We start from the raw sequence: 27,666 nt of genomic DNA, 5'->3' as shown, positions 1-27,666 counted from the left end.
TCCTATTCATAAACTTGAGCAACTTGTCTCCTCAGTCCCCAGACGTTTGCAGTCTGTTATAAAAAGAAGAGGGGATGCCACATAGTGGTAAACATGGCCTTGTCCCAACTTTTTTGAGATGTGTTGATGCCATGAAATTTAAAATCAACTTATTTTTCCCTTAAAGTGATACATTTTCTTAGTTTAAACATTTGATATGTCATCTATGTTGTATTCTGAATAAAATCTTGAAATTTGAAACATCCACATCATTGCGTTCTGTTTTTATTCACAATTGTACAGTGTCCCAACTTTTTTGGAATCCGGTTTGTACACAGACAGACAGACACATAAATTCACATTAAGACCTTGTACTATGGCCTGCATCCAAAACCACACACTGCAAACAGCTAGGAGCTCCGTTTAGACAAACACGAAATGCATTAATCATTATCAAAGCTGCAAAAGCATCTCAGACCTTCTGGACGTCGTCACAATGCCAATGGTGGCCTCCCACAGCCAGCTCCCTTACCGACTTCACAGCACTACCCGCGTCGTAAGCAGGGAACTAACAAGGGAATAGACCACTCTTTTGGACTTACCAAAACACCCTCGGGACAAAGTCAAACCAACAGGAGTCTGTAGTATATATCCGAGGCGCTCCTGGCCTGTGGCTACCAGAAGGTTCTATACTCCACCATGTGTGCTGCGTCTGGTTATGGTGTGGCTCTCCTGGCTCTCCTAGCGGCGGGTGTGGTGACTGCGGCACCGACTGAGACACCGACTGAGGAGGATTGTGATCGGCTGGTCAAGCTGCTCCCTGCCGACAAGCTCAGCACAGTGGGTGTCCGTCCGTAAAATGTGTTTCCCCTCAGGATTGGGAATTCGTGTTCTCTAAAGTAATCGAATTGAGAAGAACAGTTGTGACAGATAGGGGTTGTATGTCTGGTGGCAGAGGGCCAGGTGATTGTTCATGCTGGACTGTTGGGTTGCGCGCCAGACTAAATAATTTTGTGGACATTTTAACATGCATGTTTTTTTCTTCAGGTCTTTGGTGAATGGTTTCTCATTGAGGGCTATTCAGATGACAAAGGTTTCGCGGAGAAACTTAGAATGGGAAACAGCTCGAAGCTGGAGCTGCAAGCAACGTCAAGTGACAAGAATGTGATTTACAAAGAGGGAAACATGATGTGGGTGATTTCAATATTTGTCTGCTGCTTTATCGTACATTTGTGAGACGGACACAAGACAGTTGTGAGTTATGAAGCGATATTTCAAACATGTCCATCTACTCATCTTTCAGTGACGACACCTGTGTTTATTTCTCCATTCATAACATGACGGTGATAGAAAACACTATACAAATAACGAGTAAGTCAAAAAAATATACCCTGTGTGTGAGAGCTGTAATAATGAACTGGAGTTCAATACATATTATTCCAGATCAGGTGTGCTTGACTGGCTGGTGCAATTCAATATCTTATGTCTAAGTATGAGAAATAAATTATGCTAAAAGTTACCGTCTTCTCCTGTGTACAGGGGATGATGGTATTTCCAGGGGACACTTCCTGCATGCCTGCCCTGACTGTCTCGTCATGCACTTAAGTAACATTATCAACATGGCTGGAGTGCCGATACGAATGGTCCGATCGTTCTATATCTTTGGTAGGTGTGTGTGTATGTGAGTGCTTGTTTGTGTGTGGTGTTACAAGGCCGCATACAAGACTCCAGAAATACTGAGGTCATAAATCGCAGCAGCCCCCACCAGAACATTTTTATTCCAGAATTTCAATCTGTGCTTTTTTTTTTTTTAGTTTAGGGAAATACAAATTCCAATCAGTTTGAAGGTATGTAAGTTGAATACATGAGCTCTTGATGAAACATTATCTATACTGCTGTATAGTCTTTATGATTTCAATGTTTAATTTCAGTTCTTTGCTCACTTAAATCAATTCAAAACTCTTGCAAGATAAACACTGAAAAGTTAATCACATCTGAGATACAATTAAAAAACTGTCAACTTGGGATTTACAAAATGTCAGTAATACCTGGTTTAAATCGCCTGTCCCTTTCTGTTTCCTCTAAACACTACTGTCGGATAAATTAAATCAAAGTTTAATACATATGTAATACATACGTCCAAGTTGTATAACTAAACCAACATATGTTTTAGGAAGCATGTATTATGTAATGAATATCTGTTCTATCAAAATACCAACATTCATTGTTTGAATTCCAATTTGCATCCATCATAACAGTTAATGTGACATGCAAGCAGGAGGTGATCATGATTTAAAAAAAATCTTGCTTTGGATTTAAAAAAACAGAAAAGGAACCAGGCTAACCTAGTTCAGACGGCCCACAATTAAAAGTGATAATTGTTGTTGCCCTTCCTGGATTCGAACCCGGAGATCTCACGTGAGCGGGACTGTTTTTAACCACTACAACAGTCACTAGACACTGTTAAACATTGTGTTAAGGGAACATTTCTTATTAAGTTTACCTCCACCATGATTAGCAACTATGAACTGTGTGGCTTTTGCTACTGGCTGTTTTAACAGCTTATTAGCCAGTAATACTCTTAATAGTATCTACTAACTCAACCTACTACTTGGAATAGTGATAAGAATCGAGCAATTGCTACTGAGACTGCAGCTGCGCACTGTCAAAGATATTTCACGGCACAATGACGTTTGTTTTTCATTCATTCTTGAATGACATTGATACAATAACTATGAATATAGGTGACAATAACTTAGTGTTTCGCCCAAGTGAAAAGATGAGAGAATTATGCAAACCCCTACTCTTTTACTGCTCAAGGGGTTTTGATAAAGCCTATATTACCCCAAAAAGCATGCACGGATGCGTACTTCGGAAATCCACCAGAAATAGTCGCAATATAACCATAAACAGTTTTGTTTTAGGCTTACTATAACGTAGCTACTGAAGATTGTATCCAGCCAAGTTTTTGTCCACCCAGAAGAAATCCTAATGCCTAAATAGTTTTGACTGTGACAAGATTCGAAGGCCAGATCTATTGTAAGCAGGTCCGCTTTTCTAACCACTACCTATTTAACAAGGGGTCAGCATTCGGTCAGTAAATCACTCAGTCTGTCCATTACTGGTGTGTGACGACTGCTGTGAACGTGCTTTTGACTTGGTGGGTGTCAGTATGCACTGCGCCCTGAATTTAGACAGAATTGCCCCTATCCACGCCCTTTTCTTTATTTTAGGGAAAACTGACAAACTGCAGGAATCAGAGCTGGAGCCAATCAGAAAACAAGCCAAATGCCTCAAGTTTCCTCAACCCGCACCGTTCATCTATGATGGTGCTACAGGTACGTTGGCTAGTGCACAATAACATCCCAACATTGCCATTTAAACACCATCTGTTTTGTGATCCAAATCTAAATATTTCTTTGGTTTGATTTCTCCACTCTGCAGAGTTTTGTACTGAAACGAAGAATGACACTAGATGAAATGAAAAACTGGATTATGTTAGGAGATACGAAAATAAAACGGACATGAGTATATCACCAACTGCTTTTAATTTAAATGTTGAAATCTGTTGGGAAACGTTTAGTTATGTTTGAGTGTTTGTTTGATTGTTGGTAATAATGTGTTCATTTGTGTTGTTTGTTGTCCAATGTTTTCATTTAAAAATAAATTTTTAAGAATGTCGCAATCACACTCGAACAAAAAAATCCAACAGTTCCAAAACTGTACAGCAGGTGGGGTTGAGAACACAACTCACCTCGGCGGCGGCATCACCTTTCCAAAGGATGTCATATGTCCCCAATTGTAAACTGTCCTGGGATTGTCGTATGTCTACTAAATGTTACGTAACGATAAGGACGTGGCACAGTGCCTAGTAGTATACAGACGTTTTTTGCTTTCAAAGAAATCCCCGGACTTCATAGCGGGAGGTATCATGAATGGAGTAAACAAAGGAGGAACTTTGTATATCACTTGTGGATTCGTTTGAACGACATCGCTATTTTCATCAATACCAAAGTCAGACGAAAGGTTTCCACTGACTGTTTTAAGAGATGAGATGAGGTTCACTCATGTCAAATTTGGATGTTTTCTGGCTTGTGTTATTCTCTCTCTAACCTGGTACAACTCTTATAATGGACATGGTAAGCTGTCAAAAGTCACGCTGTTCGATTACGTTTTTCGGGCTATGCTAGAGGGGTCTCATGATCTGAGTTTAGTGGAGAGCATTCTGAGGACCGGTTGGCTGCTCTTAGTATGCTATACAGACGTTAGACTGGAACCAGACATACATCTGACTACAGGTTACAACTTTTATTTAAAAGTTGTCGTCTTGTACAGACATGAATGCTTTTTCTATTATTCTTAAAACACTTTGTAATTTTATACTATAAAATAATGACAATGGTCTGGAAATATTGTAAGATGATTGTGTTCATAATCTATAATATTGTTGGGTTTATGTTAGTAGTTATTTAACAAAAATACATTCTAGAAAGTTATGTTTAAAAACACGAGAAGGATGTGAAAGTAACATATTGGTTTTGGTTTCAATGAAGTGAGTCATTTGGCCAATCATTTCTAATTGGAATAAGGAAGTTTAATATATTTAAGTTGGCGTGAATCACATTATTAATGTTTTCTATTATACTTAAGTTCAAGTTCTGCTTCCTGTGAGATGTGGCCAATTGTAAATCTAATATCTGGGCTCTATATATAAATATAAATAATGTAAATATACTTAATTAATTGAGGTGGGATACATGTCCTTCAGCTATTGGCACAACTAGAAATATATAAACCTAAACTACAAACACCCAACCAGCATTCAGTTTTAACTATCTATCTACCTACATACCATCTGTCTATTTGTATCTATTTATCATCACACATTCTCAGAAAAAAGTCATTGTTACTTTATTCCATGACACTTGTTTTTCACAATGCAATACTTCAATGATATTGAAAACACACCATCCCACCAGCCTTCTTTTGACGTGTTACCCAGCAACTAAAACTTAGGGCTAACTCTTTAAAGAACTGTGTGGTATGTACAGGTTTACCACAGCAGTGGGATGGAACAATGGAAGGATTATTTTAATAATGTTGGTAGCGGTGTTGTGTCATGCTCCTGTATTTAACTATAGACATACTTTAGTTTTATACCCCACTCTTTGGTCGCCCAACGTGTGTGTGTGTGTAGGCGAGGGTGAACCGCCCCACCACCCCGAAATAGTCCATCTGTACGAGCGTCTGTTGGCTGTGGAGACCAGGGGAGAGCTGGTGTCCAGGGAGCTCACCAGTGTTCTGGTCAACCTGAGGAACCTCACCAGATTACGTATTAACAACACATCCTCTAACATCCCAGGTGAGGTGTCAGGACAACTATGTTATCTTCACAATTCAGGAATCACACAGGTGACAGGACTGTTTTGTTATTATCACTATACAGGAACCTCACAGGTGACGGGACAGTTGTGTTATCATCACAATTCAAGAAAATCACAGGTGACGGGACAGTTGTTTTATCATCACTATACAGGAACCTCACAGGTGACAGGACAGTTGTGTTATCATCACTATATAGGAACCTTACAGGTGATGGGACAGTTGTGTTATCATCACTATACAGGAACCTCACAGGTGACAGGACAGTTGTGTTATCATCACTATATAGGAACCTTACAGGTGATGGGACAGTTGTGTTATCATCACTATATAGGAACCTTACAGGTGATGGGACAGTTGTGTTATCATCACAATTCAAGAATATCACAGGTGACAGGACAGTTGTTTTATCATCACTATACAGGAACCTCACAGATGACGGGACAGTTGTGTTATCATCACTATACAGGAACCTCACAGATGACAGGACAGTTGTGTTATCATCACTATATAGGAACCTCACAGATGACGGGACAGTTGTGTAATTATCACTATACAGGAACCTCACAGGTGACGGGACAGTTGTGTTATCATCACAATTCAAGAATATCACAGGTGACAGGACAGTTGTGTTATCATCACTATACAGGAACCTCACAGGTGACAGGACAGTTGTGTTATCATCACTATACAGGAACCTTACAGGTGATGGGACAGTTGTGTAATTATCACTATACAGGAACCTTACAGGTGACAGGACAGTTGTGTTATCATCACTATACAGGAACCTCACAGATGACGGGACAGTTGTTTTATCATCACTATATAGGAACCTCACAGGTGATGGGACAGTTGTGTTATAATAATAAAAATTCTCATCTGATATTTCTAAAAAAAATACAGCTCTTGAAAAATTACAGCTCCGGAAAAATTAAAACCTTCCTTTTGCAAAAAAGTCGAAAAGGAAGGTTTTGAGTGAGGAACAGAAGGGTTAAAATTAGGAGACCACTGCAAATTCAAAGCATCTGTTCCCCACTCAAAACCTTCCTTTTCAACTTTTTTGGAAAGGAAAGGAAAAGGTCCAGTGGTCTCTTCATTTCTTCCGGAGCTGTATGTGCATTGAGTATGAAAGAAGGTTTTCTACGAGAAAATGTATTATTGGAATCAGAGGTGAGAATCTAGCATCTGTGTGAATGTTTCTTATCCTTACAACTGTTGCTTCCAGTTACAGGGAGACTATTAGTCACGCTCACCGAATATCATGCACATACAGTGCTGGCCACAGTTTAAGACATGATGTGAAAGAAAAGGTTTGTATTTTTGTCTGACCCTTCGTTGTGTGTTTGCTTTGGTTTCCGGTGGTGTGAAGTGTAGGACTGTTGAAGAGAAACCTCAGCCTGTTCTCCTCCAGACTGCCCAACACCTACCTGTACCTGCCCCACCTGCGGGACAACCCAGACGGCCTAATTCCCCATGTGGTGGTGGGTCAGGGTCGGACTGGAGGTGAGAGACCGGACCCGTTTCTTGGTTTTAACTGCACCCCAAACCCTGTGTGTGTAGACACGCCGGATATTGAGAGCCAGTTTCGCAGAAACAGAATAAGCCTGGTCCTTGGCTAAAGTCAACACGACAACTGCCTGGATATCTCTTGTCCACGCAAAACCAACCCATGGAGAGTTAGCACTTCCTGTCTGATGAGTTTGTTAAGTGAGATGCTGAAGTGACTTGTTTCTTGGTTTCAGTCTGTACTGTAGCCTCACCTCAGTCTCTCTGCTCTTTAGGCTTTATTCCAGATGTCATAATGTATTTTCTTCACAAGCGTAGCCATGGGCTCATCAATGTCTATGTTATCACTTGCTTTGGGTGATTGAAACCTGAGGGAGATAAGACTCTTTACCTTTTCGGTGTACGTGTGTGTGTGTGTGTGTGTGTGTCAGTGTCCCTTGTTTTGGGGATCCCTACAGTGAAGCGTCAGAAGCAAAGCTACCTGGTTAGCACCCTCAACTCCCTCCTGTTTGACCTTTCACCTTCCGAACGGAATGACACCGTCATCATTGTCTTCGTTGCTGAGGTAACCTGCTCAGACACTCAGATAGGGACATATTGACAAACACTGAAGACACATTTTAAAACCGAAATCACTTGATGTTAACAACTGGCTGTAGTTAGGCCAATAATGGATTTTGAAGTGCCTTTTTAGTTTTCGTAGATGTGGTTATGCTTAGAATGGGATCATGGTTTAAGGGGCCAAACAACCTATTATCATAAAGGGCGAAATAGAGGGATTATGATGACGATGAGATTTGCGTAGAGCACTAAATATTAAAAATAAGTTAAACGATTAAAACCTGAGGACTCTTGCTTCGCAAGCCTCACTAAGGAAGGGAGTGATAAGACACAGTGGAACAACCTGCCAAACCAGTTGAGTGAAGTATCGGCAGAATGTTACCCAGAGCCAAACCACAGAACAAATGGTGTTAAGGTCAACTTTGGTGGCAACCGTATTTGCATTCAGACCCAGCCACTTGTGAGCATTTTGCATAACATTCAAGCAATTAAACATTTCAATGAACACCTCAGCAAGGTGGTTTGAATACAGTCAGTATCTACACGTTAATTGCAGGCTTCTGCTGGTTCATGCATTGTTATCACTTGTGGAACAGCCGAAAACCGCAGCAGTCTGGACACGCCCAGCCTTGAATGAGTGTCTTGTGTGTTGCCTCTTTAGTGGTTAGCTGGTTTAGATTGCCACAGTAGTCGGTGTGAGAGTATTGATTATCAAGGAAACGTGTTATGTTAGTTCAGGACTACTTCGAGAAAAATGCTTTTATAAGTTTTTAGGGTCAGCCCAGTGAGTTGTGTGGATCAATCGTAGTGCTTTTCCGTGCATGTGTATAGGAAGCCTCTGTTAGTTTGCCTTTAATATTTCTTATGAGAACGTACAAGAGTTCTGCAGTTTGACAGAATTTTTCTCTTCACTTAAGCCAGGATTTCTTCCAGAGGATTTCTGAAAACGAATATGGTCCAATCATATCCCATATGAAACCAGAAAGAAGGTCATGTTTAGTTCAGTTGTTTCATTATCCAGTTACAGATCCCTACTAAATTGCATCTGGTAATTTGAGAGAAGAATTATGAAAAGAAGCCAGGTTACATTTAAACCATGCTATCCATACACCCATAATATCCACCCTTAAAAATATTGGTGTCGTCACTCTCAAAATGTGTGTAATTTAGCTCAAAATGGGATCCAAATGTGTGTGTTTTTACTACAGTGTTTTATATAACTTAATACAATGTTTCAGGATGTGCCATTTGTATGTAAATGCCCTGGAAATCTCTGATTATAAATCGAAACGTTTTGTTATTAGTTTTTGCAGGCAGCAATACCCACAGACAGCCTTCTACAACCAGTAATTGTCATTTCTATTTTAAACTCAACTGGTCTAAATTGGAGAAGTTCAAGACGCTTCTTCATTGAGGCGGCCAGGGAACAATTTAAGCTCACTGTCTCAAAGACAGAGCGTTTTTTACCTTCTGGCTCTGGGATTCGATCCAGCAACCTTTTGGTTAATGGCCAGATACCTTAATGGCTCGGCTGTCTAACGCACAGTTTCAGGAGGCAAGACAAAAGACACCTTTTGTCAGGCTCTCAGGCTCTGTTGATTCTACAGCACACCACAAACAGTACCCAGTGGTATTATGACCTGGTTGTTCCTTTCACTTAACTTCCCTTCTTTCTTTATTCCAGACAGACATAGAGCAAGTCAACAGTGTAGGAGCACTCATAAAGAAGAAGTAAGAGACACTTTGGTTGCTTGGGGTTTGTAGTTTGGCGTCGTTTTAGAGTTTGTTCTTGCCTTGTTTTGTAGTTTGTTTTTGCTGTGTTTTTTGTGCTTTGACTGTTTGTCTGCAGTCTTTTGCAGTTTCACCGTGTCTCAGTGTGTTTTGTAGTGTCACTTTTTTTTTCAATGTTCTGCGTTTGGCTGCAGTTTTCCCAAGGATGTCCACTCGGGCCTGTTGGAGGTAGTGTCTCCGTCCCACGACTTCTACCCCAACTTCAGCAGACTCAGGGAAACCTTTGGAGACTCCAAGGAGAGGGTCAGGTGAGAAACGGACCTTTGCATGACGCCAACAGACAACTCGTGTAGCCTTGGGGACCGTCGAGCTCGCTGAGGTTCACCACATCACAGCGCGCGGCCTGCTCTTCACAGCGTTGTGTTTCTGCCCCTTCTCAGATGGCGGACCAAGCAGAACCTGGACTACAGCTTCCTGATGCTCTACGCCCAGGCGAAAGGGACCTACTATGTACAGGTACCTCCAGGGTTAATCCGTTGATTGGTCAGCAGGTCTGCCTGTCTGTCTGTGTGATTGGACTCAGGAAGTGAATCAGGAAGTGAATTGACACCATATTCATTTATTGACACGTGCTCCCTGTAAACTGGGTTGTCAGCTGGAGGATGACATTGTGGCCAAGCCCGGCTACTCACAAGCCATGAAGACATATGTCAGATCGCTGGCTTCAGACGACTGGATGTTCTTGGAATTCTCTCAGCTCGGCTTCATCGGTACGTGCATGCTCTTGTATGTGTGAATGGCAGGTGAACACATGCATTTAATACCGTCAGTAGTAAACAGTTCTAAAGAAACCCTCTCTTATGTGCAGTATGCAGATGCCTACGATACACTCTCATGACAGGTTGGCCTTCCTTATCCTCGTCACAAAGTCTTCAGGCATTTTTCTGTGTTTTCATTAGGCAAGATGTTCAGAACCCGTGATCTACCAATGATAGCCGAGTTCTTCCTGATGTTCCACAGAGACAAGCCTATTGATTGGCTGCTGGACCACATCCTGTGGGTGAAGGCTTGCAACCCAGAGAAAGATGTGGTGAGTTGTGCAGAAGAAAATCTAAACCATGGCTCGGTGACCCAAGCCGATGGTTGATTTAAAGAAGCAAGGTACACGGGTCAGACAAACACTGGAAGTTGATAGGAGGAGACAGGCGTGAGCAGGTGGATTAGTCATCCCACTCAGGGCCGGTGGAGTTGTCATTCCCCTTTGAGATTTATTCCTACACCATAATAACAGGTTAATGGATAACACTGGGTAATGCCAGGCCATTGAAAACGTGTTGTTGTTTTATATTTGGCTTCCATGCTGCTTTAGTTGAAGTAGTATTATAATGAAGCTGACCTTTCACTGTCTTTGTGTCACTGGACAACGGTATGGCTCCTCAACAGATCAGCTTTCAGGAACTCTGTTCTACCGGCTGTTATTTAATACCATATGCCCGGCACCTGAATACAAACTTCAAATTTCAAGGGCAATATAGTGTGTAGTTGGCCAAGAATAAAACCACGCCTCGACTCCAACCAGACGGATTCCGTTCGCTCTTCACCTTGGCTCAGTCGGAATGTGTTTTTTCCGCTGAAATACCTGGTTCCCGTCTTCAGGGAACCAGGGTTATGAACGTCATTTTAAGTTCCCCCTAAATTAGTCACCCTGTACGACCCACTGGGGAGTACACAGGGAAGTAGGCCGGACGCTGTGGCCCAAAAGACAGCGTGCCGAAGGGCTCAGGTGACAAACAGGTTCCGCGGAGGGCCGAGTGTCTGCAGGTTTTCCTTCTCACCTTGTACTTGATTAATTAGTTTACTAATTAGTTAGGGCCCCCGTTCTCCCATTCCCGCCCCAGGCCCATATGTCAGGTAGTGATTTCGGAATTAATTTAGGATTTGAGTCTCGGGCTGAAAGGTTTAAGAGAATACAATTATTAATTATCTAATGTAGAGTCCACACGGCTGAGAAACCTTAGTTTGCCCGGTCAATGCTTATTTTATTGAAATGCTGGGTTTTATGTTTTAATTTTTTTCCCATTCAGAATGACTGCAACAAACAGAAGGGCCTCCTAAAACTGAGATACAAACCTTCTCTGTTTCAACATGTAGGACTTCACTCCTCGCTGCCTGGAAAACTTCAGAAACTGAAAGTAAGATCTGTCTTTTTATCCTCTCTCAGTAAATTCAGTGTACACTGAACAAACCTGGACACTCAACATGCATCATTTTCAAAGACTTTACGGTTGACATGACTCAGTTGACATCACCCTCATCCACGGAATTTTCATCAGAGAAACAAGAGCAATTTTCTCTTTCCGAGAGAGAAAATAAAACAGCTAATTGACTAATATATTGGTTTGCATGTTTGAGTCATACCACGCAGGTTTGTGGTAGACCGTAGTGATAGAGATGCGCGCCGCATGGAGACTTGATGCAGTTCCGACTGAGTTCTCTTCACACTTGCGAAACTCTATTCAAAATGGTTTCGGGAAGACGCTCTACAGATTATCTACTGACTATCATTAACATTTGAACTACCTATTAACCCTTACCTTTTAGCACACAGGTCTGATTCTTCGGTTATACAATCCGCCGAAAACAACCACAGGAAAATAAATGAACACAATGACTGTTGTGGTGCTGTGGTTAACTCCTCGAGGGGTTGTAGTGTTTTGAAGGCTGAATGTCATTTAGCAGACACTAATCCGGCGCAATGTATAGTAGTGATTGAATACGCTTTCATACTATTTTGATTGATGTTATTTCTGACACATTAAGCAGGTTAATAATGAATTATAATTGATATAACCAGCATCCTATTTTAGACATACAGTAGGTCAAACTTCCAACATGAAATCTGTCTCTCTGTCCGTCTGTCTGTCTCTCTATATATCTCGCTCTCTGTCTGTCTCTCTCTCGCTCTCTTTCTCTGGTTTGTTCATGCTGTGTGAACATGGTGTGGTGGCGGTTTTAATCGGTCAGTGTGTGTGTTTTGTCTAGGATAAGGACTTTGGGAAGGCACCCCTTTTCACCGCCCACAGTAACCCTCCGGCCGAGCTGAGCAGCAGCCTTGAGCACTACCAGCAACACACCCTAGAACGAGCCTATCGGGGCGAGGACTTCTTCTGGGGCTTGGCGCCCGTCGCCGGGGACTTCATCCGGTTCAACTTCCCTGAGCCGTGTAAAGCCACCGGGTCAGTGGACAAAAACCATACATTTAAATGGAAACCGCCACTGACCAAGCAGTGTCCGGCACAAACCCGCCATATTGACAGGCGGGTTTGAAGACCGATGACTCATCATGCCCTACCCTGGAGTCAACCACAATTTAGGGGGTGGTTTTATTTTTTCAACCCGTGGTGACGTGTTTCTACATGGTGACCTTTATGCCCCAACCAGACCATGTTCCTGATATAAACAGCCGTTCGGGAAACAACTTCATAATCAGCCACAGTTGTTTATGTGAGAAATATCTGGAGGTCACTGGAACACCCTAGACCAAGTAATGGATGGCAGTTTGCTGAACCATTTGAATTAATTATTACCCCACTGTCGGCCTAAACGGTTAATCTAGCTGTGCAAATCAGGCTGTTTATGGTAACTGGTTCGAGGGGACTTCATGTTAAAGAGACTAATTGGTAGTAGCGTGGTTAGCCATATGATGGTAGACACATGTTTATAATCATACCACTGAATCATACCACTGACACACACACATACAAATTCTAACTGCAACTGTTGGTCACGTTTCAATTTTGGCCAACCAAGGCTGACGTTTTTCTCCATATAAATTATGTTATCAAACAGGATATTGTGGTTTTTCACTGTTTGTTTTTCTACAGCTCCACACAAGTGCTGTCCTGAGGACCAAGCTTAACGTGTCTTAACGCCTCAGCGTTTACTTAAACAGTGTTGTGTGACCTTGTTGGTGTTACCCACTGACATTAAACACTGAGATTAGACACATAGGAAATTAAGCATAGAAACAATGAGTCATTAGGAAATACTGTGTATTGCAGATTCCAAATTCATGTTGAAATTAATAATGAAGTTATTTGAAAGTTAGTTAATAAATCCGTATAGTAAAAGCTCTCCAGTTGACTGTGGGGATGTATATACTTTTATTTTTATATATATATATATATATATATATATATATATTATATATATTAATATATTTTTTTAAATATATATTATATATTTTTTTTATATTTATATATTTATATATATATATATATATATATAATTATTATTATTATTTTTGGTATATTTATAGCATGAGAGGTGACAAATTTGTAGGTGGAGTGCATTGACAAATATTCCGACCCCTGACAAATGCTCTCATACTGAATGGCCAATGGCACATTTACATTTGGTCCTGTTTCCCAATTTATTTTATAACGTTGACACACCAACTCGGCTATTGTCAGGTTACATTGGTTGTATAATGACATTTTTTTTTGAAGTAAAGAAAATTGAAATATGTATGTATGTTGCTTGCATAACAGTTCAAGTTCTACACCTTTCTCGTCAAACACCTTTGTGTGTTTTCCTCTGTATGTACTGGCTTCCTGTCCGGTGTCGTGCGGGATGTAGACCCGTTCTTTGAGGCAGAGTTGTTTCAGGTGATTCAAGTTAGTTGGATGACTGTGGAATTAAGATCAGGACTTGGCCACTGTAGGACATTCTCCATCTGTCCTCCTATGTGTTGGCTGCCTCAGTGTCATTCCTGGTGGGTTCTATGATGATTGTGTCCCCAGCAAATTTGGTGACTGAATTGGAGTCATACATGGTGGCTGAACAGGCAGTAGAGGTGAGAACTAAGTACACAGCCCTGGGGAGCAGCTATGTTTAGGATTACCGTGGGCTAGGTTGTGGGACAAGTTTTTTTCATGTGATGCGATCATCTCTGTTCTTCTCTGAGCCAGGAGAAACTGACATGCATTTTTAGTTTTGCACAATTTTAGTTTGGGCAAAGTTTAGGATCAGATTATTCCCAATTAACCAGTCTTAATCCGAGCGAAATTAGAGTGGAAGAGATAGCTGCCACTACAACATTTTGGAAACCTTCTCCGCGCTCAAGGCAAATTACGCTTGCTCCACTCCAAACTCCATTCCATCTCCACTCCACACACATATTCTGGTAGTGACACATTGTTCAGTCAGCATTGATGTCTATCTTCCACCAATATTTTACTGCTCTTGTCAACACCAAAATGGAGATATAACCAACTCCAGTTCGCAAGTGAATTTACTAATTATCCTGCATTAATGTTAAACAATGGCGTATTTTCCTGTCGTTTTCTTGGGCTTTGCTTTAATGCAATTGTATTTCTGTATATCTATGTACTGTGGTCTTTTCAAGCTTGCATTTATGGTTCCGCAACTCAACAATCTGATGTTTGTTACACATGCAGCTAAGTATTTGCTGATGATTGCAAGGAGAAAGTCTGGTTGTCCGGACCTCTGGCCTGTGAATTAGGCCGTCACTTCTTGGTTCTGAGGTTCCGCCAGGTTCTCTCAGCAGCGGCCTGATCTCGACCAGTGTTATTTTGTGAATGTTACATAAGCACACTGCACTCAGAGTGCTGCATGCAGAACTATACTGGCACACGGTTCCATGGTTAGGTCACGCCTGACACAATGGGACCAGTGATAGATGACTACGTCCTGCAAAGTCACGTTAGAGTCGGAAGAAAATGAACCGCGTGGCCGATAAGAACCTGCTATCACTGGGTCACGGAAAACCACAAGTCTCCTGGAAGGCTTTTCCTAGAGTGACCATGTCAGTAGGATTTCAATTTGAGCCGTTCACACTGAGTTCCCCCCACCATTACAGTCGCCTAGCAGTGCAATGACAGAGATGTGGGTTAACAGGCAGAAGGCAACATCTCTGGGATCATGTGGGCAGCTGTAGTTTTACGACCATAACACTGAACTAATGGGGCTCGATCAGGTCTATGCAGTCAAGGGGTTTAGCAATGTCGTTATACCCTCTTCGGGTAGGTTGCCTCAGCTGGGGTTTGGTTGAATGTCATTATCCTTGTTTACGAACCTGGAGACTCCAGAATCTAATAGGTGACCAACTCCGTCTTGTCCCTTCAGGTACCGTTTTCGTAGTGGGAACTTGGAGACCAACGGAGACAGGTTTTACAACACCACCGTGGAGGTGCTTCCCAGTGACGTGAGTGTGTGTGTTTTAGGTCTAACCAAAGGTCCCCATGAGTATAGTCAAATCCGAAAGAATGTGACTCATGGGGACCTTTTGCCAGTCCCCATGAAGCAAAAGTCAATTTCCGGCTCAGAGTTTAGGGTCAAACTTACAATTCATTTTAGAGTTAGAATTGGGGTTTCTTTAAGGTCCAGGCTTTGTTGGTTAAGTTTAGGGTTAAGGTTAGGCATTACATCTAGGTAAAGTTTAGGCATAAATGTTCATTTTTTCAGGTTAAGTTTAGGGTTAAATTAGGGTTAGGTTAAGGTTAGGGTAAGGGTTAGAGTTATGGTTAGGTTTAGGGTTAAGAATAGGGAAGGGAGCATGCCATTTCTATTTTCTGGTCCCCATGAGGATAGCCATACAAACTTGTGTGTGTGAATGATCTCTGGTGACTGCGGTCATGGAGATGGTCTGAGACAGCTCCAGTGCTCTCGTATGTCTTGTCCAATAATCTAAGTAACAAGCTGGCAGGAAACACTAACTGCCACAGCTTCTGTGCTGACATCCTGAACATGTGTGTGACAGGAAATTATGAGGTTAGTGAAGAGGAAAGCATATCCAATAAAAGCTTCGCATTTCTCGGCGGAATGCCCACAATTCTTTTGCAGAATTTCTCTGGTCCACAGACCACAAGATACTAGAAGACAAGCGAAACGCCAGTACAATGTGGTGATTTGTTGACCTATTGTTTTGTTCAGTGTAACTACATCCAGCTCCGGGAAAAAATTAAGAGACCACTGCACCTTTTTCTTTCCTTTCCAAAAAAAGTCAAAAAGGATGGTTTTGAGTGTGGAACAGGGTTAAAATTAAGAGACCACTGCAAATTGAACGCTTCAGTTCCTCACTCAAAACATTCCTTTTCAAATTTTTTGGAAAGGAAACAAAAAGGTGCAGTGGTCTCTTAATTCTTTGCAGAGCTGTAAATGCAGCAGACATATTAGCTCTGCTGATAGCGATCTGAGGTCTGAGTGAAGACGAAAATTTCTCACAGTATTATTATTTTTATCCCCTGCAGATTATTTTATTTTATCCATTGCTGATTTTGCGCGTTTGCCCACTGACAAAGAAATGATCAGTTTATAATTTTAATGGTTGCTTTATTTGAACAGTGAGAGACAGAATAACCACAAATAAATTCAGAAAAATGCATGTCAAAAACATTATGAATTGATTTGCATTTTAATGAGTGAAAAAAGTATTCGACCCCTCTGCAAAACATGATTTACTACCTGGTGGAAAAACCCTTGTTGGCAATCACAGAGGTCAGACGTTTCTTGTAGTTGGCCTCCAGGTTTGCACATATTTCAGGAGGGATTTTGTCCCACTCTTGGCTGAGGGAAGGAGGTTCTCACCCAAGATTTGACGGTACATGGCCCCGTCCATCGTCCCTTTGATGCAGAAAAACACCCCCAAAGCATAATGTTTCCACCTCCATGTTTGACGGTGGGGATGGTGTTCTTGGGGTCATAGGCAGCATTCCTCCTCCTCCAAACACGACGAGTTGAGTTGATGCCAAAGAGCTCGATTTGGTCTCATCTGACCACAACACTTTCACCCATTTCTCCTCTGAATCATTAAGATGTTCATTGGCAAACTTCAGATGGGCCTGTACATGTGCTTTCATGAGCTGCCTTGAGATCATTGACAAGATCCTCCCATGTAGTTCTGGGCTGATTCCTCACCATTCTTATGATCATCGCAACTCCACAAGGTGAGATCTTGCATAGAGCACCAGACCGAGGGAGATTGACAGTTCTTTTGTGTTTCTTCCATTTGCGAATAATCACACCAACTGTTGTCACCTTCTCACCAAGCTGCTTGGCGATGGTCTTGTAGCCCATCCCAGCCTTGTGTAGGTCTACAATCTTGTACCTGACATCCTTGGACAGCTCTTTGGTCTTGGCCATGGTGGAGAGTGTATGTACAAAATCAGCAGGGGATCAAATAATCCTGTCCCTCACTGTTTATAGTAACACTGTTTCCTGTGTGTTTTCCCAGGGCTCAGTGAGAGACGTCCTGGTCGGTGGTCAGTCTCCTCAGTACAAAGGATCTCACGATGGCTTCATAGTGATTGGTACATTCATATTTAACATTCTGTGTCAGTGCTTGAGCTGGGTGTTTTTAATGACAGTATAAAGGTGTAAGGAATTTAGGGGACAACATTTCTTTCTGGTCAGGTAATGCTTTCATTGAACCTTACCTGACCAGGCGTTGAATAACTGTCCAATGTTTAGCTCCGATTTCCTGTTATCTCTTTGCCTGATGAACATGTCCTACATCGAGTTCCTTATCTGTATCAAGGGCAATCCAGGTGGAAATACAATGACTAGAATGGTCATTGTAGAAAAAGTCAAGAGTCCAGGTTGAATTTGCCATGCTGAGTTTGCCCCTGCCTGGAATTCCGTTTCTATGTTCTGAAACCTCAGGTGTGGATGGGATAGGGGAGAGGGAAGAGTTGAAGTACAGACAGATTATGAAACTGCCAAAACAGGTGACACCTCAGTAAACCAAACCCATGTCTCAGGCCTCAGGAGTCTTACAGTGCTTCCCCTGTTTGGATCACGCACAGCTTGTCAGATTCCAGTCGATTCCCACACACCCCTACTCTAAAACAATCAGGTTTAACTTGAAAACCCTGTTACTAAATTATACAATCAACATTATACGTAAGCAGTAATACAGAGGGGTGGGTTCATGGCAAACACTGCGATTAGGAGCTGTTGACTTCCAACAGCTGTGTTACATTTTGGTTTTATACCAGAAAAACCCTCAGAGTTATAAACTGGTTACCAACACAGTTACAAAAGTGAAAACAGTTACAACCCGTGTATGTTCTTAGTAACTGGCCTGTGATGAGACGTTTCTCTGTTATGCCTGGTTCCTTCATAACCGGTTTGTGATGAGATGTTTCTCTGTCATGTCGGTAGGGTCTTTTGTGGATGGGTTGGCTGAGGGGGAGATTCACACGCACATTCAGCCAATCTCTGCCATGCGTCTGCTGGTCCACAGCAACTCAGATGTATGGGTTTTGCTCAGCGAGGTGAGCTGTGTGTCTGTCTGTCTGTGTGTGTGGGTGTGTCTGTGTGATTCTGTATACTTAAAATAGTTTTCAAACCATTTGTGTAATGTCATCTTTAAGTTTCAAGAAAATTGGGTTTGGGTTTTGGCAGAGGCAACATTTGAAGTGACTGTGCGGGAGTGTGTTTGTGCAGCTACATAAACCACAAGTGGGGACAGTTTGAATGACAGTCGTTGCAGGATTACAACAGCTAAGGTTTGGTTAACGCTCAGGCTTGTCCCTGTCTGTCAGATATTTATTAAAGTTTGATGAGGGGAAGAGGAACCTGAGAGGACTCATCTGTGACTCATCCTGGATGGACAGCGACCCCTGCTGGACAGCAGCCAGCGCTGCTGTTCGTTGAACGGCCCAGCACGCTGGTTTAGGTAGACCTAAGACCTAACTCTGCGAACATCAGATAATTTTTCATCCCATGACTATAATGTGAATCTGGAGGAGAGCAGTTCATCTTTTCCTTTTCTAAAAAAAAAAAAAATTATATAAATTAATGTCAACATTTTAAGTTCTGTGATGGGTGGGTTTTGTTTATTTTCTCGACTGGAAAACCAAAAAGGACTTGGGAGTGTTAGAATCAAAGAACAATGTTACAATTGGAGACAATTTCAATTGGTGCTCAGTGAATGCAATGGGGTGGGGTGTGTGTGTTTGAAAGAGATATGTATGGACCAAATTATTGTTTTAATGTGTGACTCAAGTTTTTGTTACATTGTTTGCTCAAGTGTGCATGGGTTCTTATGCCTGGCCAACACACTGGAGATCAGGTTAATACCACAAGATGCTGTTCTTCCACATGCAAATGTTCTATCTTGGTGGTGAGCTGCTATTTGATTGGTTTCCATGGAGACCACTGGGGAGCTGCCATGTCATATGTACTGTATGTATAATTCATGACTATGTGTTTTGAATAAGGGTGAACGTAAAAGCATTGTTGGTCGTGTATTAAGTTGTTGGTCGTGCAGAATTCCTTAGGTTTTTCCCCACCATTGACAAATACATGACTTGTGATTTGAGACAGAACATTGCATTGAATTACATTAAGAAAAGAGTTTACACCTTCAATCTACAGATGTGTACGTCCACTGAATATCCGGTCAACAGTCCCCGGCTGATGGTACCACTTCTAAAAATATAATATTACACGACATCATGACATTAGTCATATGATTATGTTGAGACACTGAGCCTTTTGGCATATGCAGACAACGCCTCTCTACATGTCAACCTGTACTGTTATAGCATGATCTCAGTGAAACCCAGAATGTCAAAACTTCAAGCTGACGGTGCCTCGTTTGTCCTTCCAGGAACCCTCACTGCCCACGTGAAAGGGAAGAATAAAGATGTAGTTTAGTGTGGGGGTAAACACTGGAACAGAGAAACACCACCACAGACAGTCAAAAAGGCAAATGAAAACATTTTATTAAAACAAATGCGTTTGAAAAAGAACAGCAACAGAACAGCTGTATTGACTTCAGAGACCACATGCACAGCAGGTTTAAAGTGACTTCAACTGGCTCACACGCGAAATGTACTTTCTCCACCCTTGATGCACACAAGCAAGCCCCAAACGGTTCATTCAACGACAGCTGATCTCACAAAGACAATGGATTAACTGTGTTTTAACAACTTTTGCATTCGATGGAAACGTTGGCAGTGGGGAGAAATCATCATCATTGCAACTGAGCCTCGATATTAAAAGCATAGTGTAATATGAATTACGGACAATATTAAAATATGACAAAAATGCAGTTAAAAATATAAATACAATTTTAAATGACACTGTTCACTTGTCTCTTCAGCCAGGTTGAGGTTACAAGTTTTGACAAATAACTTTATCCATCAAAAAAAAAACATTGGATACAACTGTGTCCAAAGACATCAACACTGTAACATAAATACATAATAAAAAAGACCTGGTGTAAACCTTTGACATCTGATCTGTCACTGTAGAAATCGGAAAAGTTAGCAAAGTGAGGGGGGGGGGGGGGTTCTAGGGTTGTCATGGGGACAAAGGCTTGGGATTAATAGTGAAGGGGCTCCAGCCTGGCCCCCCTACTTTCGTTTGCTCTTGGTGTCCGTGGTCTGAAACACGCTTGAGGCAGACATGAGGTTCTCGATGTACTGACCCAGAACCTGGTTCTCTGACTTCAGCTTCAGGTTCTCTTCCTTCACCGCGTCCACGCGGGATGACAAGTCTGACAGTGACAACAATGTAATTTTTTTTCTTAATTTCAATAGGTAACATTATTCACAGCTGCTTTCGTTCGTGACTGTCTGTACACACACACATCCACCAGTCTCACCTTCTAGAGTGTGCTGAAGCTCCAACACCTGGTTTATAAGCCTGGTCTTTTCTTCCAGCTCAGCCTGATTCTCCATGTCACCTACAACACACATGTTTATTCTTTTGCAAACATGACCTTAAGGAATGCTAGTATTGTGTGTTTTCCAATAAATTTGCGAGGCCAGCCTTGTGTCCTCCCCTTACCGTCCCCGTCGGAGCTCATGGCGAAGTACTCGTCTTCCTTTTTGGAATGCAGGGCTGCGGCTCAAAAGGACCCTGGAAGTCAACAAGAGTCATTAGGCGCAGTTTAGTCACATTCATGTTCATTTATTAACTAATAATCCATCTAGGATTGACTGACACACTGGGGGGCACCATGCAATACAAGCAATGCAAATTATATAAATAGGCCAACATTATTGTCTTCAACATTGGCTGCTACATAAAAAATAATAATAATAATAATTGTCCAATATATACACACGAGCTTAGACTGCTGTACACATCAGAAACTACTTAAAAATACATGTATAGTCAAAACAATGTTTCCATATATATTTAAGTAAAACAGTGGTTACACCCCGTGTCTTTACTGCGGATACATGACGGGCTACAATATTACCCTGACAACTACCTGGGCACAGAAAGCTAGCGGATACTTAGCTAGTAACGTCGGTTAGCTAGCGGCTAATATTACCTAAAATATGCAAGTCTGTCTGCCCGCCCCATAATCACAAAATGCAAACGTAGAAACAATTACCCAAAATTATAATTATCCCCTTTGATATACGCATTAGGTACTATAGCTAGAATGGATGTTATAAAGTATGTAATTCTACAAGTCAACATTACAGGGAAAAGGGTTGGCCAACACGCTAGCTACCCGGTTAGTACATCTCTAGCTAGTTAGCTATAGCTACACCGACAGAGAACAGCTGGAGAGACAATAACAAACCCTGAAAAGCCTGTCTCCCATTTGCTACCACCAGAACAGTTTTTCAGCACACATCGACATGATCAAACAAGGTTTAACTTACCCTTAAAGACAAAAGAAAAGTATTCAATGTTGTGCCCAAATTAAAAATGGCAGAAGAAATGTAGCAAGATGTTCAAGGTGTCTTGTGCCTTATTCGTTTGATGTTCCTCATGTATCCGCTAGAGGGGGATAAAAGACGAATTTGAAGTTGTGTGGTTGTTTCATCTAGCTCTTAAAAAAAAGGTGTGCTCTTAGAGTATATCTCTGGACAAGTGCATGTTTTGTCTTTGGTTATGCTGCTTCTCAATACAAAATGTTATTGTTCTTCATGTAGGTTTCTTCATGTACATGTATATTTAAAACATAGAAATGTTAGATACCTATAAAAAGAATGAGTGTGAACAGATTTTTACTACATAGGGGGGACAAAAATGCCCCTAATGTGGTGTATAAAGGGGACATATGGGGATTTGTCCTGTCCCCATTTTGAAATAGGCAATGTATTACAGTTGGGATTAGGGTTAGAATTAGGGTCAGGGTAGATTTTAGGATTAGTAAAAATAGGATTTTATAACAGCAATCAAGTAAAACGTGCATGTGTTTGTCTGTGTATGTGCGTGCGTGTGTGCGTGCGTGCACTGGTCACCAAAACAAATAAAAAAATATGCAATTTGAAAAAGTAAAATATATATTTGTGCCCGAACCACACTGCATGATTCGTATGCATTGTAATAGACAGGCACTATTTAGCTCAATGAGGATGATGTCAGCGTTTACAGCTGATGAAAATAGAGCAAGAATATTACTTCACTGGAACAGTCAAAGGCGACCACATTTCCAATTCTCTGCGCTTGTGAGCTAAGGCTAGGGCCGGTAATGGACAGCGATGACGATATAGAAGAAATCGTGGAAGGTAGGCAACGAAAAACACGTCTGTTGTTTTATATGTTCAACGTTTGACTAACCCCATTATGTTACGTGAACAATTGTAGCCTGTTGTGTTTTTATTCAGGGTTACAGGCCGGTTGCGCCGGGGACTTTATTTCCGACGGAAACCCAGGCATAGGGGGAGTGAATCAGTCGTGGCGACTAGAGTGAGCGGCTGTGTTTTTACTCTGAAATGTTTAGTTTTAAAAATGACTAAATTGGATTGCAATTAATTGAATAGTGTACGACGCACTCACCTGTGCTCTGGCCCAGTGTGTCGGTAGCTTACGTGAAAAAATGATAGAGGCTCGAAAAGTTTGTCATAAAATCGGTGAGACTTTATGAACCGTGGACCTGCCTTTTTTATAACGCAAATTGACTTTAAATAAATATATTTGTAATATAATATCTATGTGTTGACAGATGACGAACTTGCATAGACCTAATGTAGGGCCGCGTGCGTGTGAGTTATTGATATAATTAATGTTGCTAGCCACATCTGTTTAAGCAATAACGCACAAGAGGGGTGGTATATGGCCAATATATCACGGTTATTGGTTCTTAATGACGACGCATCGTTGAGTGCTTCGACCCAGCCATACAACAATCCACCGGATTGTTGATTGTCTGAGCGCGCCCTGGTATATGAGACCGGATAGGCTGGTATGACATCACTTTTTACGGTTATTTACTTTGGTTACTGGTTTATAGTCTCAAAATGGCATCTATTGTCAGTATACCACCAATGCGCGTGAAGTGTGTCATACATGAAAAATAAATAAGGCTCTATCAACTGTGTACCATGTTGGAGGTTTTGCTTCATCAGCGTGTCTTGTTTGACCTGAGTCAGAATTACCACAGGTGGGGGTGGTGCGCTTCAGGAAAAATAGAAATTTGCTGAGTGTATTTACACACTCAGGATATAGAGGATGCATCCATGTATCTTTCTTAGTAGGTTGGCCCCAAACCCCCACCTCGGCAACGAATGTGCACAGGAGGGTACAGCCCAGTCTCTGCATCATCAAAGGCCACAGTATTAAGAAACCTCCATAAGACAAAATGTACCTCACATATCAAAATAGCAATAAACTTATCGTCAATTAACTCCTCAGCTGTTTAACGTCAAACTGCTGATTAGAGTCAAAGGAACAATATAACAAATCAGCATTACAACGCAAAGCTAGGCAAAGAGCTACCACAAGGGGTGCATTTATCAGTTAGTCTTCTATTTCTGAGCCAATTTGTAGACTCTCGTGCTCTGAGGTAAACTCGGTGTCCTGCTCCTGTGGATGATCCTGATGAGTGTGTCCATCCAGGTCCCATGGATGAGGATGACCAGCCTCACGGCTTCTGCACGGTCAGCTTCTCCTCCAGCGATCGTTTCGAAGGACACTTCACACACGGAGAGAAGAACGGCAGGGGCAAGTTCTTCTTTTTCGATGGCAGGTACGGTCCAGTCACGTGCCCCGGGGGGGGGGGGCGTGTCCCTGTTATCTCTGCCAGGCTCTAATCTAGCCACCGTTTTTTGTTTGGCTTGACTAACCCTCCGATCAACCGTTCCCCTCCTCCCCGCTCCTCAGCACGCTGGAGGGGTTTTATGTGGATGATGCGTTACAGGGCCAGGGGGTGTACTCGTACGAGGATGGGGGGGTCCTCCACGGGACCTATGTGGACGGAGACCTGAACGGCCCAGCACAGGAGTTTGACTCTGAGGGCCAGCTGATGTTCAGGGGCCAGTACAAAGATAACAGCCGCTGTGGAGAGTGCTGGATCTTCTACCCTGTGAGTCGTTGTCTGCCGTGACCTGTCATGTTGGGCCGCTCCCGTCGTTGTCGGGAGTAGCACTGTCCACGGAAGTCTGCTGCTTCACATTTATTAGTAACTCCAAATGAACGCTGAGTGTGTCTGTCCGTGTGTGTCCATCCGTACAGGATCGCGGGAGTGTTTTTGGGCAGGTGAACGAGGAGGGTGAGATGACCGGTAATTCACTGGCGTATGTCTACCCAGACGGACAAACGGCATTCTACGGCAGCTTCGTGGAGGGGGAGCTGATTGAGGCTCGACTGGCCACCCTGGTTGCCACGGAGAACGGCAGACCGCACTTTGACGTTTCACCCGACAGTAAGTGACATCACAGCACATGTAAATCGGCTGGCTGAAAATGATCCAGTTGGGTTTTCTTGAATCTCCAGCGCTCCTGTCCCGTCTTAGGTCCGGTCTATACCTACGATAAGTCCACCTCCACCTGCATTGCCACCCACACTCTGCTTCCAGATCCCTATGAAAGCAAAAGGTACGCATGGTAACTGTTGCCAAGGTGGACCACTGTTTCACCTCCAGCCTTCACATCAGATCTGACTTCCTGTTGTGTCACAGGGTGTTTGTGGCAGACTCACTGATCCCAGGCGCAGGAGAAGGCTTGTTCGCCAAGATGGATGTTGAGGCCAATTCTGTAATGGCCTTTTACAATGGCGTGCGCATCACACACTCGGAGGTAGGAGAGAGATGTTAGGTGTGTGTGTGTTTTCATTCATGCAAACCCTGTGGGTTATAGATTTTGCTCTAGGCCATTCAACACCTTTGATTTAATAAAAAACCAGGACCCTTGTTTTGAGGCTTTCATTCGTGGTAGACTGCTTTGATTAACAAATGACGCTCGATGTAAGAGCTTCCCAAAGAGCTGAATGCGATAATGGGGTTTCAGGCTGGGCATCTGGGGCAAGCGTTTTGTGACAACTGCTGCTTTCAAAAAGTCTGTATAACATACATTGGATTGATTAATCGATATCCTTACCCTGAAATGAAATCACTTTCAACAGAGTAGCAGTGATGGATCATGGGCGTCCGAACCCTGAAATGAAATCCCTTTCAACAGAGTAGCAGTGATGGATCATGGGCGTCCTAACCCTGAAATGATAACCTGTTGTTGTTGTTGTTGGTGGCGGTGCTTCCAAGGTGGACAGCAGGGATTGGTCGCTGAACGGCAACACCATCTCCCTGGACGAGGACACCGTGATCGACGTCCCCCCACCGTTCCACCAGACCGACAGATACTGTGCCTCACTGGGACACAAGGCCAACCACTCCTTCACCCCCAACTGCAAATACGACCCGTATGTGTTCTCCACGCGCCGCCGAACAAATACAGCCCGGTCTGAGGGGCGTGTTGACAGCGAGGGGCTAAAGGCTCTCAGATGTACACACACAGTGTCTCCCAGTGGAATGTGTCCAGTATTGACTGCCTGTGCATCCTTTCCTCAGGTTCGTCCACCCTCGTTTTGGACCCATCAAGTGCATTCGCACCATCCAGGCCGTGCAGAGGAACGAGGAGCTGACTGTCGCCTACGGTTACGACCACGAGCCGTCAGGGAGGACCGGCCCGGAGGCACCGGACTGGTACAAACAGGAACTTCAGGTCTTCCAGGAGAGGCAGGCTGCCGGTGGCGACAGCCAATGAAAACGACTCCTTACACAGCTACCCCTCCGCACCCGCCCCCTTGTTGAGGACAATTAAAAATCGACTCCTGAAAGAGCCACCTACCCACTTCCCTGACCTTTACACAGGGAAAATACACCCACAACCTAAAGGACGTTTACAGTATTAAAGGAAATTCTAAATATTGACCCGGCCTGTGTCACAAAGCTGATACTGATGCTTGTTACGCTTGAAACCCAAACACCTTAAACCGCAGTCTTAACGCAGCTCCGCCTGAACAACACCTCCTCTGTAACTGCCCTCCACACTGACTCCAGCTATACCCGAGGCCCGGCCTGGCTACGGCAACACCTCCCAGGACAAAACGGCACAAAGCACAACACTGAGACCTCTTGTCAGACGTCGCCGGACCACGTGAAGGAACGTTCCCGGAGCCTGATGTCACAGGTGGCGGGTGGGACGTGTCGTTTTGTGAGTTCTAGGCGTGTAACGCGGCTGAGCGTGGACGTGGTTAAGGACGCTGTGCTGCTACAGAGACCAGCCCTACCCCGGCCTACCTTGGACTGACGCCTACCTGCCCCCATCCCATTTGAGGTGTAAGGATGTACTGCTGTACTTTCTGCTCCGAGTGTGTCTCCATCCTCAACCTGTGTTTGTTTGTTTTATATACAACAGATGGGTGTGAACTAGTGTAGGGTAGCGTGTCCCTGGTGTTAATTTTCACTATTAGACCCCTATTCCCTTCACGCCTCTGTAACAGTGCGTTAGGTTGCTCCCACATCTAGCTTGTTTAGTCCGGTTGCATCAAACCAAGTAGCGCGCCCTGAGTGCGCTTTGGGTATTTGCCCACCGAGCGAAAGACATTTATGACCACATGGAGTTTGCATCCAAGATTTTGTCCTCTCAAATTATGGCAGGGGGTGAAACCTTATATGACTAAATAGGAATGGAAACAAAAATATTTTTGCTTTGATTCGGACTAAGCGAAGGGGCTGGTGAGAGCGACCTTGGTGTGGTTGTGACTGTTTGTACGCTGGATGTTTAATCCTGGTCTGATTCAGTTTCAACCGGTATCAAGACCATGGCCTGCATTCAATCGGAAATTGGGTTATTGGCATTGCCAGCCTAGCTATACTGTAAATGGTAGCCTGGCAACAAGGCATTCATGAGCTGCAGCGACTAAAACCCATTTTGGGAAATATTTCAGGCTCCTGGCTTCCTATGTACACCGAGCGAATCGTGATATGAATATACTAGTGGGCGACTTACAGCTGACAGAAGAAATTTAAATTCAGTGATGAAGTTCTAATCGACGATGTAGTTAGATTTATTTATAAATCGTTTCACGTGTTTCAGGCCAGGTGAGCTTAACCATGGAGACTGCTTATTATGCAAATAGTCTGGGGAAACTATAAGATTTAACTGGGATGACAATAACTATGACAAATGTTTAGTAGCCCAGGAAAAAGTAAAATAAAGAACGTGAACCATTCAACAGTGACTTGAGTCTATTTAATTTTTCTGTGTCAATTTCTACAGTGTCAAAAGTGTA

At 42.8% G+C, this 27,666-nt stretch overlaps 3 protein-coding genes across 8 annotated transcripts; 2 read left to right on the top strand and 1 right to left on the bottom strand.

Moving 5' to 3' along the window:
* The first annotated feature begins 727 nt into the window (after nt 1-727).
* On the top strand, nt 728-19,437 carry zgc:154054 (uncharacterized protein LOC777616 homolog). Its single transcript, XM_034291645.1, has 20 exons — nt 728-819; nt 1,027-1,169; nt 1,283-1,350; nt 1,519-1,644; nt 3,213-3,317; nt 3,424-4,118; nt 5,177-5,341; nt 6,736-6,864; nt 7,299-7,432; nt 9,113-9,159; nt 9,354-9,467; nt 9,600-9,675; nt 9,815-9,929; nt 10,119-10,249; nt 11,244-11,351; nt 12,202-12,395; nt 15,307-15,385; nt 17,414-17,489; nt 18,343-18,455; nt 18,726-19,437. The coding sequence occupies exons 6-20, from the start codon at nt 4,034-4,036 to the stop codon at nt 18,741-18,743; spliced, it is 1,584 nt and encodes a 527-aa protein (XP_034147536.1). The 5' UTR covers nt 728-819; nt 1,027-1,169; nt 1,283-1,350; nt 1,519-1,644; nt 3,213-3,317; nt 3,424-4,033; the 3' UTR covers nt 18,744-19,437.
* Nucleotides 19,438-19,887: 450 nt separating this feature from the next.
* scocb (short coiled-coil protein b) lies at nt 19,888-23,043 on the bottom strand. The gene is made up of 5 exons (XM_010902334.4): nt 22,936-23,043; nt 21,813-21,930; nt 20,980-21,051; nt 20,795-20,875; nt 19,888-20,686 (listed from the first exon to the last, which is right to left on the bottom strand). Exons 3-5 carry the CDS (start codon nt 20,996-20,998, stop codon nt 20,544-20,546), a joined length of 243 nt encoding a protein of 80 aa, XP_010900636.1. The 5' UTR covers nt 20,999-21,051; nt 21,813-21,930; nt 22,936-23,043; the 3' UTR covers nt 19,888-20,543.
* On the top strand, nt 22,416-27,609 carry setd7 (SET domain containing 7, histone lysine methyltransferase). 6 transcript variants are annotated; one of them, XM_034291646.1, is made up of 9 exons: nt 22,439-22,664; nt 23,995-24,124; nt 24,259-24,460; nt 24,610-24,799; nt 24,890-24,971; nt 25,055-25,172; nt 25,634-25,791; nt 25,940-26,164; nt 26,199-27,609. In XM_034291646.1, exons 1-8 carry the CDS (start codon nt 22,628-22,630, stop codon nt 26,133-26,135), a joined length of 1,113 nt encoding a protein of 370 aa, XP_034147537.1. In that variant the 5' UTR covers nt 22,439-22,627; the 3' UTR covers nt 26,136-26,164; nt 26,199-27,609. The 6 variants fall into 6 exon arrangements, with proteins under 6 accessions (XP_012989085.1, XP_034147538.1, XP_034147537.1 ...); XM_010902357.5 differs by adding an exon at nt 22,764-22,845 and having other exon boundaries at nt 22,442-22,664; nt 25,940-27,609; XM_010902365.5 differs by adding an exon at nt 22,744-22,845 and having other exon boundaries at nt 22,442-22,664; nt 25,940-27,609.
* The last annotated feature ends 57 nt before the right edge of the window (nt 27,610-27,666 follow it).

This window comes from Esox lucius, chromosome 4, assembly GCF_011004845.1.
Source record: "Esox lucius isolate fEsoLuc1 chromosome 4, fEsoLuc1.pri, whole genome shotgun sequence".
In the NCBI taxonomy this organism is placed as follows: Eukaryota; Metazoa; Chordata; class Actinopteri; order Esociformes; family Esocidae; genus Esox; species Esox lucius.
Note: the sequence above shows the minus strand (reverse complement) of the source record. Positions and strands in the feature narration are given on the sequence as shown.

Coding starts and splice junctions, on each gene's coding strand:
- zgc:154054 (XM_034291645.1), top strand. CDS start 4,034: ATGAGGTTCACTCATGTCAAATTTGGATGTTTTCTGGCTTGTGTTATT. Junction 9,468..9,599: donor GACTCCAAGGAGAGGGTCAG/GTGAGAAACGGA, acceptor GCCCCTTCTCAG/ATGGCGGACCAAGCAGAACC. Junction 12,396..15,306: donor GAGCCGTGTAAAGCCACCGG/GTCAGTGGACAA, acceptor TTGTCCCTTCAG/GTACCGTTTTCGTAGTGGGA.
- setd7 (XM_034291646.1), top strand. CDS start 22,628: ATGGACAGCGATGACGATATAGAAGAAATCGTGGAAG. Junction 22,665..23,994: donor TATAGAAGAAATCGTGGAAG/GTAGGCAACGAA, acceptor GTGTCCATCCAG/GTCCCATGGATGAGGATGAC. Junction 25,792..25,939: donor CCCAACTGCAAATACGACCC/GTATGTGTTCTC, acceptor TCCTTTCCTCAG/GTTCGTCCACCCTCGTTTTG.
- scocb (XM_010902334.4), bottom strand. Junction 20,687..20,794: donor GCTTCAGCACACTCTAGAAG/GTGAGACTGGTG, acceptor TGTCACTGTCAG/ACTTGTCATCCCGCGTGGAC.